This window comes from Aristolochia californica, unplaced genomic scaffold (genome assembly GCF_029961685.1).
Source record: "Aristolochia californica isolate CCGP_79_NKW_82.1479 unplaced genomic scaffold, dmAriCali1.0.hap1 SCAF_6, whole genome shotgun sequence".
Classification (NCBI taxonomy): domain Eukaryota; kingdom Viridiplantae; phylum Streptophyta; class Magnoliopsida; order Piperales; family Aristolochiaceae; genus Aristolochia; species Aristolochia californica.
In genome coordinates, this window is record NW_027182257.1 from 3177331 (window position 1) to 3194917 (window position 17587).

Here is a 17587-nt window from a genome sequence, read left to right on the forward strand (position 1 = left end):
AACAAAATTTAACACTAGAATCACCCCAAAAAATGTACAAACAATTTCTTTCCTAGCAAGTTGGGAATGGTAAACTTGAAATTGATATTTTGCTAGGCCAAGAGCCAACTGAAACAACTGTGCTTTTAGTAAGGAACCAACTACAGATATGTGATTATCACTAGCAATTTGCCCGTGGCTGTAAACAAAAGACTAAGTAGTTATAACTACAAATTTTAAAGATATGTGCTTGAGTTATAACTAAAGATATGTGATTATCACCAGCACTTTGCCAACGGCTATAAATAAACAGAGAATTTTGGCTTGCTCAACCAAGAGATCGAGCATTTTGCTGTCATCTTTGAAGGTCCAAATGTAATATGGTCGAGCAGTTGGTTGTCTTCTTACAACCATGTATAATCAAAATCCGAGATGGTCCTCATGGAAAAAACTTTATCAGACAACCTTTACCCGTCACGGAAACACAAACCATAAAAAAATAGAATACTATGTGGTTGATATGTATAACACCCGAATCTCCTCACCACATGGCAAAAAATATTCTATAACACTTAAAAAATTCTCAACAATATTCTAAAACATTTCAAAATTAATCAAACTATTTTCACTACTACATGTGCACTCAACAATGCAAAAACACACACATCAAGTCCAAATTCACCGAACACCCTTGGTAGAGCCCCATATGACTTAGCAGTCACTACGAACTGTACCTCGTCAGTGATGGGGGTCGGGTTTCGTTGGCTAATGGAAGCCTGTGTAGGCGACTCAGCCTTGTTTGAATTGGACTTAAAAATCCCTAATAAAACCTAAACCCTAAACCATCAAACCCTAAAGTCCCTAAACCCTAAACCCTATCACCTACTAAACTCTAAACCCTAAACACTAATTCCAGAACTTAATACCCTAAACCCTAGACCCCCTAAACCTTGAAAGCCCTAAACCCTAAACCCTACACCCTAATTACAGAACCTAAACCCAAAAAACCCTAGACCTTAAAAACACAAAACCCCCAAAACTTTAAAAACCCTAAACCCCCTAAACCTTAAAAACCCTAATCCGTAAAAATACCATAAATCCTTAACCTTAAACCCTAAACCCTAATTCCAAGTCCCTTAAATACCGAGCACCAAACCCTAAAAATAAAACCCTAACCCGAATCAAGAATTTAGACCCTAAACCGTAACCCTAAATCCCACAATTATGCACAAATAACCCCCAATTAGGCACTGAAACTAAAATTAAATCAAATAAAACACTAATTTAATGGAAAAAAATTAGGGTTTAGTCATACCTTCTGAAATTTGGGAAAAACCGAATCTGAAGGGTGAAATCAAAGCTGAATGGGGAAATTGATGCCTAATCGAAGTAGAAATTAGGCAATCGATGCCCAAATGTCAAAATCGAAGAAAATCAAAATCGAAATGGGGAAAATCGAACAAAATCGGAAGGTATTTTGGGGGAAAAAAGAATAGTGAGAGAGAGAAGGGAGTGGGAGGTTGAAAGGAGAAGGGAGGGAGAAGAGAGAGAAGAAAGGGAGGTCGAGAGGGATAAGAGAGAGGGAGAAGCGAGAGAGAAAAACAGAGAGCAAGTCCGAGAGAAGAGAGGGAGGCACGAAGACGAAAGAGGAGGTGTGGGAGAGAGGGCGAGTCTGAGAGAAGAACGAGAGACGGAGGCCGGAGAAGAGAGGGAGCAGAGATGGAGACTGGAGAGTAGAGTTTGAGAGAAGAGAGGGAGAGGAGACGTTGGGGGCGTAGGGAGACGAGAGAGGGGGTGCGGGAGAGAGGGAGAAAAAAATGAAAATGATAAGAGAGCGAGAGAGGGGGGTGCGGGGAGAGAGAGGGGAAAAAAACGTTGAGGGTTCGAACCCCCGCGTTTTCTTCATCCAGATGATTGGCAAAAAGGGTCAGAAACCAGATTCCATTTTTTATAATGTGGAGATGATGTTTCGCTTCATCTCCAACATCCAAATGACATGAAGTCTGGCGCTCCACTAACGACGTAAACTGATGAACAACATAATGCGGCTGATCTTCATCTTACCCTTCAAGTTGACTAACCCCCCCTTAGGGTTGAAAATGAGGTGTGAACGTGCTCTAAAAGGCAACAATGACAGTCGTACGTTTTTTCTCCATTATTAGGCTAAAAGTTTGTGCGGAGCCCTTGGCAATTTGTACCTGCAGACAAACTGAACAATTGAGTGGTCTTCAAAATATTTCCCTTAAAATCGATATGTTAGAGAATTTTGTAAGCAAATTGTTTTCCGTTTAAATTGAACTATATTTTTGTATTGATTTAAGAGTGTTATTTATATATAATTTATAACAGAAATCTCCTAAATTGAAGGATAAATATAATCAACATAAATCTCCTAAATTGAAGGGATAAATACAATAGAAATCTCCTAAACTGAAGGGAAGATAATATTCTTTATGCTGCCTCAAGATAAGCGAGGCTTTGTAAGAAAATTAGTAAGTAGGTCAGGAGAAGTAATATGAGCAACTTGAAGTAGACTAGATTGAACCTGATTACAGATTAAGTGATAATCAACTATTAAATGTTTTACTTTGGAGTGAAATACGGGGTTCGAGTTTAATTGAGTGACACCAATAGACAATAAGAGAAGATCACAAAGTCACACCAAGTTCAGTAAGTAGAGAGTACACCCACAGAAGTTTAGTAGCAATAGCATCAACTGATCGATACTTGACCTTAGTAGAAGAACGAGTAACAGTGTGTTGCTTCTTTGAACTCCAGGAAATGAGATTATGCCCAAGATAGACAAGGTAGGCACTAGTGGAAGAGTAATCATCTTTATTGCTAGCTCAATCGGCATTTGAGAACCCATGTAGAGATATTAGAGACTTACGATGTAGAAGAACTTCATTATCCAATTTGCTACATAAAAACCTTAAAATTTGTTTGACAAGTACCAAATGCTCGCCAGTCAATTGATGCATAAACTGGGACATCTTATTGACAACAAAGAAAATATCAGGTCGAGTGAGAGAAAGATATTGTAAGCTGCCAACTACTTCACAAAACTGAGATGGATCAGAAAGTGGAGAGCCTAAGGTTATAGTGAGTGATGAAAACTTTGTCGGTAATGGGGTGAGAATAGGTTTAACATCTTCCATATGAGTCATTTTGAGCAGGTCTTGGATGTATTTGCGTTGAGAGAATAATATGTCATTGCGATGTGAAAAACCTCAACTCCAAGGAAGTAAGAAAGAGAACCCAAATCTTTTAGAGAGAAATGATGAGAGAGGCAATCAACAAATTGAGAAATGTGGTCATCACTATTACCATTAATAATAATACCATTGAAATAACCCAGTAGAAACAAAATATGCTTGCTAGTATTGAGAGTAAATAGGGAAATATTAGAGTGAAAATTCTTGAAACTTGAACCCACAAGAAATTAACAAAGTTCATGATACCAAGCCCGTGGAGTCTATTTGAGACCATAAATAGCTTTATGAACTTTACAAACATAGGTTAGATGTTTTTAATAAACAAAACCCGGAGGTTGTGCCATATAAATATTTTTTGAGAGCCAACCTTGAAGGAAGACATTGTTGATATCAAGTTGACAAAGGGACCAACCATTGCTAACTGTAATACTAAGTACAAGTCTCATGGTGGTGGGCTTAAGAACCAGGTTAAAAGTCTCATGGTAATCTACACCTGGTTGTTGATGAAATCCTTTGGCCACAAGACGAACTTAGAATCTGTCAGTGGACCCATTAGAGTGCCTTTTGATTCGAAAAATCCACTTACAACCAACAAGATTAGTGATACCATCAGGAGGAACTAACTCCCATGTCCCATTACAAGCAAAAGCATCATATTCTTCAGACATAACTCGATGCCAGTTATGATCTTTGAGGGCTTGAGTCATGGAGGTAGGTTCACGGTAGGGTTGGGATGGTAGGTGGGTGTAAAGGTTGAGTTTTTGAATGGGTTTATAGATATTGTTTTTGGCTTGAGTGGTCATGCGATGTTGGGTAGTAGATTGGGTTTCGATGGATGGATGGGTAGCATTTGGTGATTGTTGGATGAGTCGTGGTTGCTGCTCAGTTTCTGTGTGATGTGTTGGTGTCTCAGAGGTTTGTAAATTATCATTAGAAAGAGGCATGTCTTGAGGGCACCCTTGAGGTGGAGTGTTAGAAGTGTTGTGGTGACGAAATTGATGAAATAGTAAGCACAAGGGGAATCCAAATATCTATAGTGGTGGAGGTGGGACAAGGTAGGTGATTGTTGAGGGAGGTGCACGAGAATATTGACTTTACAAACTTGACATGACGAGAAACAAATATTTTTGAAGTAGATGGGTCAAAACATAAGGAAACACTTTGAGATAAAGAGTAACCAAGAAATACATATGGTTTAGACCTTTGATCAAGTTTGTGAGATGTATATGGACAAAGTCAAGGATAACATAAACAACCAAAAATCTTTATTTTAGAATAATTTGGAGTTTGGTGGAAAATTAACTTATAAGGAGATGATAGATTGAGCTTAGGGGTTCACATAATGTTTATTAAATAGACAACTATGGCAAAGGCATGAGACCCAAAGGTAATTGGAAGGTAGGCATGAGAAAGTAAGGTGAGACTAGTTTCAACAATATGACAATGTTGTCTTTCTGAGTAGCTATTGTGTTCAGGTATATGGGGTGGAGTGGTTAGGTGAAAGATGCTACTTAAAGAAAGGTAATCTTTAAGGCCCATATATTCTCCTTCATTGTTTGAATAGAGTGTGATAATTTTTATCTAGAAGTAATTTTCCACAATGGCTTTGTAATAGTGAAAAACTTTCTAAACTTCAGATTTTTATTTGAGTGGGTAAAACAATATGTATTTGGTATAGTGATCAATGAAAATGACATAGTAGTTGAAATCATCTTGTGGGAAAACCGAAGAAGCGCATAAATTAGAAAAAAATAATTTCAAGTGGTTGTGTAGAGATAAAAGATGAAGTTGGGAAATGCATCTTATGATTTTTTTTTGCACAGATATACATGATAAGAAAACTCTTTTGGCATAGGAGTAGAAAATTTTAAATGATCGATAGAAAGAATATGTGTCAAAATAGGAAGAGCAGGATGACTTAATTGATGATGCCAATTGGATGATATGGTTTTGACTTGAGAGAAAGCAAAAATTGGAGAAGACATATTTATGAGTCAACCACTCATATACTCCTCTAGTGCTGCCCATCAAATGGATTGCCCTCATGGAAAGATCATTCACATGAAAGGAAGATGGGAAAAATTCAACGAAAATTTTATTAGTAGTGCAAAATTGAGATATAAAAATTAAGTTCTTTTGCATGGTTGGCATGCAAAGGACATCATTAAAAGTTAATATAGTGGTGAGAGTTGAAAGAGATATAGAACCGGTGTAAGTGATGGAGAGACGAGTGCCATTGCCAATCATAATATCATCAGAGCCTGTATAAGGTATATGGAGAGATAAGTTGCTAAAGTCTTTTGTGGCATGGTGAGATGCTCCACTATCAAGTAACCAAACCGGATTGTTGGAGGTGACGTTAGTTGCATAATGAGCTCGTGGTAGCCATGGTGTTGCCGAAGTATGAGAAGGAGGAAATCTTGTGTTGGTTGGTTGGATTCGTACGAGTTTAAATGATGGGCATCACTTAGCCAAGTGCCCTTGGATGCTACAAATCTAACAAAACCTTAGATATGGATGAGGTCAATAACGATTGGTGTAGTCATGCTTGGTTAGCAAGGGTTGTTAGGCGATGGGCGCTAGCCGCATGACCATACATAGTGATTGATCTGTCTGAGTTGATGTACAAAAAATAGGCGGTAAGTTGGAACTGAAAAACATTGAGTAGGCAGTCCTCGATTGTGAGTTTTTTTTCCTTCCGCATGTGTGGCTCACTTCGTCTTCAACGTCGCACTGACAGAGTTGGGAGCGGAGGTAGTTGCACTTGGGCAGTCATTGCGGTACATCGAAACACCATTCCGGAGGCTCACCTGGAGTTGTCGGAGGCGCATGGAAGCTCGGCTACTACGAGTTTTCACTGTAGCTCTTTGACGTGTACACGCTTTGTCTTTTGATTTTGATCTCTAAAAAAAATGGTTGAATGAACGACGACGACGATGATTGGTGCAGAGCAGAGGAGGGATAAAGACTGCAAACAATGGGGTCGAACATCGATCGAGTAGAAGAGAAAGGGAAGAGGAAGAGATGACAGAGATTTTGAGTGGTGGTAGTCAGAATGCAACGACAATGGAGGAGAAGAAAATGTATTTCTTTGATACCATGCAAACAAATTGCTTTCCGTTAAAGTTGAACCACATTTTTGTATTGATTTAATAGTAGTATTTATTATACAATTTACAACAAAAATCTCTTAAACCGAAAGGATAAATACAATTTACAATAAAAATCTCCTAAACCCAAGGGAAGATAATCAGTTCTTTAGATTTTCCCGTCTTCAAACTACAATGACAATTCATTGTTCTGATTTTACTAGACTGGTTTTATAATTTCTATAGAAAACAGTATATCCCTCCAGTTTGTTTACTCCAGCTTTGTTTTTAGTTCTTAAAGTAGTGAACACCAGACCAGCTTGTTTTATATGGTTTCTGATACTAGGAGAGCATGTCAAAGTTTAGATCACAATTGAAGAAATAGTGGAATGATCCTTTAATGGCTTTGGTTCTTACCCACCATGAGAGCTTTAAAGGCCAACTAGGCAGAAAACGAGGATTAATTAGCATGCTTTGCCTTTCTACCTTTGCATTTAATTTGATCAAACAAAATCATGGATTCCCCCTTTATCCAATCAGCACCGATAGAGATATGAACAATGACAGAAGAGATTGCTGCTTTCCAGGATAAGATTTCCTAGGATTTAATTTGGTGAAGTCACAATAACAAAAGTAAGACCGACAGAAGAAATGGGCCAAACCATTAAATGAAGCAACAAAAACTGCAAAAGTTCATTCTAGATCAGGTCATGACAGCCGCCCTGCACATGGGAGTAAATAGACAGATGATGCTACTGAAGGATAATAAGTGATTGAGACTTGATCGAAGCACTCGGTATTCCTTAGCTATTTACAAATCCTTCTGACCCTATACCAGAAGACATCAATAATGACAGTGGGTACAGAAGATGAGAAAGACAGGTTGCTGCCTTGCTGGAACTTGTATCTCTCTCAACTGCAACATTGGAAAATGGAGTGCAGAGAAAATAAAAGTTTGCAGTGAAGTAATGGTTCTTATTAATTTCCAGGAAATTTTCAGGCTGAACAGCTGTCGATGAAGCCCTTGATCAACCCTTTTAACCATCTTTGATCTTTAAGAGAACCCAATAAACGAATTCCAACTACAGTATTCAGAGGTTTCTCTGTCTTGAGATTCCTCAATTTCACTATAAATTAGCATCAGAACAAAGTTTTAATATTATGGTCCTGGGTTAAATATCTATACCTTACGTTACTCTTAACAGGTTGGTCTTTTGGATAGTATTAACTAAGTGCTTAATATTTAGTATTAAAACGGGTTCCCATATCGCGTATTCGAATCCCAAAGAACGGGTTCCCATGTCGTGTGTTCGAATCCCGAAGGGGCCAACCTCTATGTAAAGTAGGCCGACCTCTATGTAAAGTAGGCCGTCGCTAGAGTGGGCTGCCGTAGACGTCGGCTCACGAAGGTGGGTGTGATGTTATGATTCTGGGTTAAATATCTATGCTTTCTGCTCCTAATAAGCCAGTCTTTTGGATAATATTAGCTAGGTACTTAACATTTAGATACTCCGCTCTTTTTGATAAATATGTGCAGATAAAGTGACTGAAGGACTGTAGCTGCAATTTGAGGATACGAAAGTAGTCAATGATATTCTGGCTGATTGAGAAAGATGAGTTTCAAGTCTTAAATGCTTATGAAATGTTAAGGAACACCAGTTTAGCCTAGAAGACTATATTGCAGACGGGAGCGACGGACTTCACACGACAAAGATTAAAAGGGAAAATGTCCAATCATGCTGTCTGATCTGTTCTCTGATTGAAGAATTCTTCTATCTTGCCTTTCTCAAGGAAAAGAAAAAGGATTCTTCTGCAAATAGAAAGTTCCATAACTAGACAAGAAGGCAGTTAAATATACACATGACTACATGGTTTATATGATCATTGATAATTTAGTGATGAAAACTTTGATGAAATGCTGGATTTCATGGTCGTGCCACACAAAACACAAATCCCCTTGCAAGGATCATTATTAGATAAAACCTATTCAAAGATGATATTCTCTCATAGAAGGATCCTCTCACATCAAGCAAGCCAAAACTGCTTATTCAACCACAAAAAGAAACCGAGGAAAGAAAAAGGAAAAAAAGCTTTTCTTTACATTTTACTCATATGAGTGGACCAGCCAGAGATGCACCTCTTTTCCAGCTGGTTCAGCAGCACACAGGAGAAGGAAGATCCCTTGCAGATGGATTTAACCATGCTTGCCATCAACAGAAGCTCAATTATTGAACTTTTGCTCAGTGTTTGGGGGCGCCTGTGAGGTCCAGAAACAAACACCTTAAGATCATGAAAAAAGTCTAGGAGATGGGGAAGATGTAGTATCTAAATAAATAAAAGACAAGTCATTTGATTACTGACCCCAATGGATGTCACAAAATTGCAGACTGCACATTTAACAGATCTTGCTCCATATTGGTACATCAATAACATACGGCAATTTCCACAGTTAACATGAGCAACCTGGTTAGCTGTTACAGAGACAAGATGTAAGTAACTGGTGGTTGTCTTGAATATTTGATTTACTCTATGTGAAGTGCTCCCAATGTTGGTTCAGTGATTTAGTTTAGCCTTGCTGGTTGATTGTTTTCTTTTCTCTAGTTCTGGGTGTAATGAAGGTTCTGATTTCTCACCTTCCATAGCCAGATTAACTGTGTGACAACAAGAGCACTGCACATTTGTTGCTCCACGAATGTACATCAATAGAGTGTGGCAACCTCCACAGATCAATTGGGCCATTTCTGTTCCTGTTCCAATTCAAAACAGCTTGATGATTTGTAGTGGAAAAAACCTATGGTCATTTATCTTGCAGTCATCTTTAAACAATCATAAGTTTTTGCTTGTTTGGTGCTGCAGAATACCAGTGCTCCAAATTAAAACTTGCTATGTGCTGCTTAATGATCCTGCGTAGCTGCTGGCCTTAAGAAATAGCAGATTTCTGATACAGAATTGTCAAAACTACTAAAAAAAGCAAAAACATGGACTACTTGAGCTTGTGCTGAACCTTATTTTATTAAGCATTCACTATCATTTGTCAGTAAATAACTCAGACCCATTATCTCTTTTTAGGATATATTGGATTCCTTTCCAGTTGTCCAACTAGATGGAAGAAAATTTTAAGCAAAAACATACCAGGAGGTGGTACTGTTGTCACGGCGTTGCAGACAGCACAGCATACAGAAGTTGCTCCAAGCGGATAGAGGAGGAGATTCCGACAGCCGGAGCAGACGAGTTGGCTCTGCACACCTACGGGTTTCGCATAAAGGTTAGTCAAAGTCATCTCACATTTTTAGAAATTAGATAAGAAAAGTTACGACCAGAAATTGAATCTCCAGATACCCATCTTCTGATTTCTGAAAATATGCCTTTTTAGCATTTTAACGCATACTTTTGAGACCATAAATGAGTGGTTCTTGTTAGACAATCTCGTTAGCAGAAACATTCAAAAGCAGAGGAGATCTGAAAATTTCCAACAATAATTCGCACCGTCTTGAAGACGACGAACTCACTCGAAGGAAAGAGGCAAATTCTCTAAGAATTTATTCATATAGGAGACAGTGTGAAGAGAAGAAGACCAGTGTGGTGATGGCCAAAGACATACCGGAAGGATCTCCGGAAAACCGGTTTCATCTTGTCAGGAACTGACCGCTTTTACACATTGCAAACAGAGCCAGATTTGAACGTGTGGCATATTTTGAAGAAAGCAGAAGAAGAGGCGAGAATTCAGACAAAATTTCGAACCAAAAAACCAGAGCAACCGATGAGACTCACCACCATTGGGTGGACTAAAATGCGTCGGAGGGGTGGGATACGGAGCCAGAGGAACTGGCATTGCTTTTCTGACGTGCGTTTGGTTTCCTTTTCGTATGCCTCCACCGCCTACAAACCTAAATCAAGTAAACAAGCTCTCCTTCATTCCCACCAAACTGAAAGACGAAAACAAAAGTAGTGTAAGACCCCAGAAAACAAAGCTGCAACTGAAGAAATTTAGTAATATCCAGTAACAACCGTCCATGAGCTGAATTCTAGAGAGAAAAGGCCATTTGTAATTAAAACCGAGAAGGAAAGTTAAGAAAACGAAAACCCATTGAAGATCAGGTACCCATTGAAGAGCAGACGACGAGACAGCGAGAAAGTATAACTCTGCTGTGTGGATAATTTGACAGAGAGAGAAAATTTAACACAACTATAACTCTCTCTTTTTTATTTTTAACCAATTTCCTTTTTCATGCTTTGGGTGAGTGGTTGTTGATCAGAACGCTGTTCCCCTTTTATGATTCACACTGGTTGCGTTTCAAGACCAGCCTTGTCAGGTCAGTGTCTGCGTCTGACTGCCTTCCTCTTCTGTCTTTGCATGGGTTACTGTAATGCAAAGAGATGTAAACGTGCTTTTCCCACGACTCACCACACGCTCTCTTCTGCAGATTTCAGGGTGGAGGTTGGGCCACGTACACGGCAAACTACTATCAAATCCTCCAAAAATGGAGCCTGGTGAAGGTAAAAGTTGATAATTGCTTCAACAGTTGGTCCCCATCGGTTTTTTATGCCAAGCAAGAGATTGCACCCTACATGTTTGTACTCGTGCCTTTACTGTACAGGCTTTCGTATTGCGATAATTGACAACGCCGGACAAGGAAGAGCTATTGCCTGTTGCTATTTCAGAGAAAACTCTGTGTATACAAGGAAGAAGTTATCGCGAAGGAGCTTTACAGCAAGTTTGAGTGGTCAGACCAGAGCTTGATATAAGTATCTCTTCTCCCTTCATCTTTTACTGTACAAAAACAAACACCCAGAAAGCATGAGAAGTAGTGTGCCCCATAAATTTTCATGTCCTGTCTTATCAACAAAGTGACCCACTGAATCAAGAATCCCATCCCTTCCCACTACCAGAAACGATGGCCTTTGCCTTCTTGAAATCCATATATGCAGCAGCAGCAGCTCATGGAGGGCCATTCAGCGGGTGACATTGGAGCCTGGTAATTTGAGTTTTGACAGTCAAGGCTGGAGTAGCAGCAAATCTGCTGAACTATGTATCGGGAAGAAGCCGCTTTTGAAATAGACATGTCGAGGATCCCATCCACTTCAATATATTGGTGTGGTCACCCAAATGACTGAATTGCCTTTTGCCTGTGCAATGAGACATTCTGCATCAATGCTGCCCAATCGTTTCCAAGCTTGCTACTGAAATATCAATTATTTTCAATCTCCTCCACCAAGTATGATGAAAAACAAAACGACCATTGGCTCCGAATATTTTTCTGAAACATACTTCTCGGAAAAGATTTTGGGTCCCGAAGGAGATGGTACCACAGTTTTCACCTATTGTGATTGTTGCACATGAAAAACTACAAAAATGGCTGTAAATTCCTTTCTTCATCAATTGAACAAACAATCATAAAGTAAATTACTCCTCACCAATCCTATTTTCTTAGTTGTGTTTCGAGGAACTCTTCTTTCTGGCTCAACTTTCCAATTATAGCCTGTCTTCCACCCCCTTCTCCTGTACAAAGTGCTTCCCTGAAAATAGCATAAGACGACGAGGAGAAAGACAAGAAAGATGGGATATGTTTGGACAGAGAGGAAGGTGGCAGAGGCGTGGGACCATTTTTATTGTACTTTGCAGGCTTTTCTCCGCGTTCATTGTTGATCCAAAATGGATATTCGCCAAAGTTTTCTAGAACCAGCGACTTAGGGCTATAAGTCGACGATCTGTTAGAAAATCAGAAAAAAAAAACCCCATTAATCCGTCTGTAACTAGTTTAATAATCTCTCAGCTTGTTGATCCGTCTGTAATTAGTTTAACTGATATTATCGTATCCTTGAAGAGATAAACTTGTGGCTCCGGCAAACTAGAAATAGCCTTCCCCAATTGTCCAAAAAGTCGTCTAAAACCCTGTCAACACCTTCTCGATTGTGTGGCGGCCGGTTAAGAGCAGAACGGCTTCTTTTTCAGTTGCCACGCTGAGCTACTCTTAATCACCAATTTGGTCCGTAACAGGAGGGAACATCTTATCTTATCTTACTGAAGCTTATCCTGATTACGCAGGTCGGATTAATGGCATTAGAAAACACGCAGAGGCAATCATCCCATCTTCTCTTTGCTTCTGTCACAGAATTGCTCTCTTTCTCCGCGTGATTGGAGATGATGTCAGGATTGATAAAGCTATATAAGCATTGATAAGCTTTGTCAGGATTCAGGTCCTATTCTTTGGTTTTGGTAAGAAGGAAGTCAAATCTCAAGAGTGGAGTTGTATGGTGGGGTTTCAAACACAAATCGGATATCCATCTCTGTCCCTATCCTACTGGTTTAAATTGTAGAATTTTCTAATGAGGGAAGGGACTTCGGAGTTGGGATTTGTTAGTCTCAGGGTGCAGTTTGGGGAAATTGGAGGGTAAATTGAACTAAGAATTGATTGATGAGTACCATTCTTCTTTTCTAACTATCAACTCCTTCACTTTCTGCTCAAGATTAATACAAGACACCGGCAATTGTGATTGATACTGCATGAGCTGTATATTGTGTAGCCCAGAGGTAGTGAAATCAGTAACAACAATAAGAGAACTATAGCAACGAGTATATATATACTAAATAACTTTCTTGGATACTCATAACCAGTAAACACATACCCTGCTTATTTTCATTCATCTATGAACAAAGGGAAATGGAATGTAAATGAAAAGCTAGCAAAACCCAAATTTACAAACACAGTAGGCTGTCAGCAGTTCACTGCTCAACATCATTTCCAGTGGTGGCACTGCTCTTATATATGACTTCCATATAGCGCTTCACCATTTGCATAGTTAGGCCAGGGAACCTGTGAAAACCATCAGGTCGTGGATCGATTCTAATAAATGGCCATCCCATAGCTTCTGCAGCTTTGCACTCTTCAAAACCATCTCCAATTACACAAAATTGGACATTGGCACCAGCAAACCGCTGCTTGACCCAAGAAAAGCATTGGAGTTTGCCCACCTCCCATGAGCTGTAGACTGAAGAAAATAGTACTATCAGAAACTCTCTTTTCCTTCTTTTAATGGAATTAAGGCATATGGAACTAACCATTTTGAGCTTCTATCAAGTCATCGAGTCGAAAGAGTAGGCACTTGACAAGACTGGGGACCAAGGAACCAGAAGTAACCAAAATATTGACATTTTGGTGTTTTATATCTGTAGCATTAGGGCCACACGTGGGTGAAATAAGTGGATCTGACATTCCAAGTCTTCCTGAAGTCTCCTGCAAGAGGGTCCGAGCTACACTTTGCAAGAATGAGGATTAGGAACAAGAAACACACACACACTCTCTCTCTCCCTCTCTCTGTATTTTCTTTTTCTTCTTCTTTTTTTTCCAGGTTTATAAAGGAATACAGTCTACTTTGTCCCTTTCAAACAAGAAGCAGGAGTGCAATTTATGCCATCATAATGAAGAAAAGCACAATGTGATGTAGCTGGAGAATATATAGACAGCAAACCCTCCATACCATCAAAAGTTGCAGTCTTCTATAAAATAGTACGATGTCTAGAGCAGATCTACGATGAAACCTAAACAAGCATGCAGTAATGGGTTGATTACCGACATAAAACTCAACATATGGAATAATATTTATATATCCTGGGGCATTATATTAATACCTAAATAAGACTATAATATAAACACCTACATAAGCTGCCTTTAATTTCCTAGTTAACACTTACTAGGGCATAAAAAGATAAAATACATTCATAAAATTAATATTATGACTTTTTTCCAAAGGGAACCCATGATTTGTTGGAGGGGTTCCTAACAAAATGCTGTGAGACCCACTTGATTGGATCCTCAGAAATCATGTGAGATTCACCTAAATAGTCTCCCACATCATTTTGTGTGCAACAACATTGCTCATAGACCTAAGTTATAAGAAGATCATAATATCACATTTAGAAGAGTACTTTCGTCTTTCATCTGCTATAGTTAAGAGTTAATTCAAGGAATTAATGGCAGGGAAACATACGTATTTTTTATGGGATTATAGGACTATGTACCTATCAATTTGAAACTCAGGGGTATGCAGGTATGTATGCAATATTTCAGGGGGTATGTAGGCAATTTACTCTTAATTTATTCAGGACATTTCATCCACCAATAGGAATCTATATTATGACAGTCAAATTTCGTCATATTGAAGCTTGTACTCATGGTTTAATACCTGAAGAGAACCATCCATCTGTATAGGAATCAGTTAAGTTATATAGTTGTTCCCATAGAGTAATCATCTCTGGATCAAGGAAATTGTGCAAGCCCTGCCGCAATGGTAGTGATAAGATTGATTAGTCACATCATCAAACTTCAGAGTTTTTATTCATACAACTACATCTGTGGGTGAAGCTACTGTAGTATTTGATCAACTGATCACCAGGATATAAAAATTCCAGAGACTTGAAGGAAGAACAATAATTGTCAGGGGTGCAACAACTTAATGTGTACCTTTGCATACTTCTGTGCTATAATACGGTGCCGGTATGCGAGCTTCCTTTTGTTGACATCATCACAAGGGGTACCAAGGCCATCATTTTTGAAATCATAGTCTGATAGGTCTTTGGCATCATCATACTCCCTCAAGATATCAAGGGATGGCTCATTGTAATTCTCAATCTGGTTTATAGCAGATCATAGAAGAGTTGATAATTTCTCTGATTTTATAACGTTTTAACATAGGACATCTTCTCTGATATTAAAATCTTAGAGAAAATGAAAGACTCATGAAACAGTTCAAAGAGCAGGATCAAATTGAAGGTTTGCCACAAGCTACTCACTTGCTCATAGAAGAAAAATTCATCAGAAAATTGAAGAATATATTTCTCCCAGTTTCTACCGATTTCTTTCCCTTTGTCTATATCCTTTGAGCCATTGAAAGATATTGCAAATGTCCCATTCAACAAAGACTTGAGCAATATAAGTGTCTCATCCATGTCCCATATGTACACAGTCATCTTATGATCTGAAGTATCCTGGCCAGTACCTTTTGCCTTTTGACAATCAATGATTGAGGTTTGAACTGACGAATGGTCCATCTGTTCAATCTTTTTCAGCATAGGGGTGCAAGATGAAGGGAAGCAACCTAAATATCACTACAAAAGATCAGAACTTAAAACCATTAAAAGAAATGAGAATTCAATAGTTCAGATGGAATGCCATAATCTGAATACACATCCTATTGTGTTTTGAATGTTGATTACATATGCAGACACCCATTCATCCCCTGGAGAGACTTGAACCCAAACCCTCACACTAAAAACCTCCCTAAGTGACCATTGAGCCAAAGGCCTAAGCTACAATACACATCCCATTATTGTCATGAGAACTATGATATCTCCAACAACACAAGAGTATGTGCTTTAGTTTGCCAAATAAAACCAAAAGTATCAACATATCTAACTACTACAAGATCCCCAAGATAAGTGGTTCGAGACAACTGGGTGAACAAAAGCACAGAAAAGTCATTGGCTAAAAATGGTGTTGGAGACAGTGGCCCAGTGTCCTGCTCTGGATTCAGGCAACAAAGAAAAGAATGAATAACTCAATGACTGCATTCTGCCATTTATTGGGTCAAAGAAGAAAAATAAGGTGAAGATTGCTAACCAAGGAAGCACAGGAGAGGATTCCCAGGCCAAGCTCAAAACTCCTTCAGGTGTTCATTTTTTGAAACATGAATGGCTTTAGAAGAGGTAAGAAGATTTCCTTAAGATTAGAACAGGCCCCAAGTGTCAATTGGCAACAATTTGAATGAACGAGTTGATAAGTGGGATCTTTCTAACTTTCTTCATGTTTTTCTTGTTGTTAAGAAGCAAAGACCTGAGGGCCTAAACAACTGTAGGGTATATCCAACGCTGAAGTTCAAATATGTTTCTGTGACATTAGTCTTTTCTTCCTGTGCCATACAAGACACCTGCAGTTTTTCCCACTTTAATTGATGTAAACTTTCTATCATTCTTGGCTGAAATCCTAGCCCAGGAATCATCACAACCCTTATATAATTATTACTTTTCCGGCGTGCTTCAAAATTCTTGAGAACGGAAAGTGAGGCCAACTACAACCAACAATATAGAACATTTCCTATCAATTTTAACAACAAAACACTACCAATGATCATTGAGGCCTGAGGATAGCGAACACGTAAATCGAACTCGACTGAGGAGCCCCATTACTTTGCAAAATCATCATATAAACAGCAAAACAGAAGCGATTGCATACTAATGAAGGAAGGATATTCGATTGAATCCGGCGTCAAATTACGAAAGCAAAAAAAGAATGACCCAGAATGAGAAACAGAACCTTTCCCAATTAAATTTCCCAGAAGGAAAGCAATTATCTTCTCCACGGGCTGTTGTCGTGCTTTCAAAACTTCTCGTTCTGAAGCTCCGCAGTAAAGCTCTTCCAATTATGATAAGAGAGATGAACTAGAAAACGAATCTCGTACCTCTCACTATCACCAAGCGAGTGCTCCGTTAAGAACTAAGAAAGAAAGGGTGAGGCAGAAGCAGCAGCCCTAAGGAGCCAAAGAGCATCAGAAGGTCCGCATCTATTTAACCAGTTGCCTGTAGCCCTACATCGACGAATCATTCAAATACATTCAAAAGAAAAATAAAACCCATTTATACTTTCTTAACTCGAGCATCTTGGCCTCATTACCTGAGCTCAGCCTGATCGTATCGGTACTACACGGAGCTAACCGATTTAAGCAGGCGCAGCAGGCGGCAAGCATGCGCCCTCAGCGCTCAGCGGCGTTGATGGGTTTTATGAATGGTTCCAACCCATCGGCAGCTACTTACAAGATCGTCAACAAGGGAAGGTTTTAGCTTTTCACAGAATCTGTGGTTCGACTGTGGAAAATCCTTGTGCGATTTCCGTAAAGCTAAAGTAAAGCAATTAAAAATTGATTAAAGACAAAAAAAAAAAAAACGTTTGGAAATCAATCATAGCATTACCCTTAATTCACAAATTTCAGGTCATATTAGTACCGAATTTATAAGCTGTAACAAAGAGTCATCTTACGAAGAAGCTATTTCTTCATTTTTTTTTGTTTTAGCCAGATTAATACACCAGGAACGGCCAATAAATTTGATATGTGTTGAATTTTAAGGCCTTCTCTCCATACATATTACGAATCCCATTCAGACCCATCAATGCTTCAAACTAGTCTACACTGATTTCAAAAATAAAATCCATTAAACTTGAGGTAATTGATAGTTAAATAAACTTGAAGGGAAGGATCGAACCTTTCCTCGCTCTGATGAATATGTGGGATATGGTTAAACGTATAAATTTT

General features: G+C 38.9%; 2 protein-coding genes across 7 annotated transcripts; both read right to left on the bottom strand.

Annotated features, from left to right (window-relative positions):
• Nucleotides 1–8174: 8174 nt before the first annotated feature.
• On the bottom strand, nt 8175–10488 carry LOC137934473 (protein LSD1-like). 3 transcript variants are annotated; one of them, XM_068778826.1, is made up of 6 exons: nt 10386–10488; nt 10055–10209; nt 9416–9529; nt 8917–9030; nt 8645–8754; nt 8175–8540 (listed from the first exon to the last, which is right to left on the bottom strand). In XM_068778826.1, exons 2-6 carry the CDS (start codon nt 10113–10115, stop codon nt 8505–8507), a joined length of 435 nt encoding a protein of 144 aa, XP_068634927.1. In that variant the 5' UTR covers nt 10116–10209; nt 10386–10488; the 3' UTR covers nt 8175–8504. The 3 variants fall into 3 exon arrangements, with proteins under 3 accessions (XP_068634927.1, XP_068634929.1, XP_068634930.1); XM_068778828.1 differs by lacking the exon at nt 10386–10488 and adding an exon at nt 10292–10382; XM_068778829.1 differs by lacking the exon at nt 10386–10488 and having other exon boundaries at nt 10055–10267.
• Nucleotides 10489–12853: 2365 nt separating this feature from the next.
• LOC137934475 (eyes absent homolog) lies at nt 12854–17164 on the bottom strand. Of its 4 annotated transcripts, none has more exons than XM_068778837.1 (7): nt 16951–17021; nt 16739–16864; nt 15075–15379; nt 14746–14913; nt 14468–14561; nt 13344–13535; nt 12854–13273 (listed from the first exon to the last, which is right to left on the bottom strand). In XM_068778837.1, exons 3-7 carry the CDS (start codon nt 15351–15353, stop codon nt 13008–13010), a joined length of 999 nt encoding a protein of 332 aa, XP_068634938.1. In that variant the 5' UTR covers nt 15354–15379; nt 16739–16864; nt 16951–17021; the 3' UTR covers nt 12854–13007. The 4 variants fall into 4 exon arrangements, with proteins under 4 accessions (XP_068634938.1, XP_068634936.1, XP_068634939.1 ...); XM_068778835.1 differs by having other exon boundaries at nt 16594–16864; XM_068778838.1 differs by having other exon boundaries at nt 16594–16856; nt 16951–17000.
• Between the last annotated feature and the right edge of the window lie 423 nt (nt 17165–17587).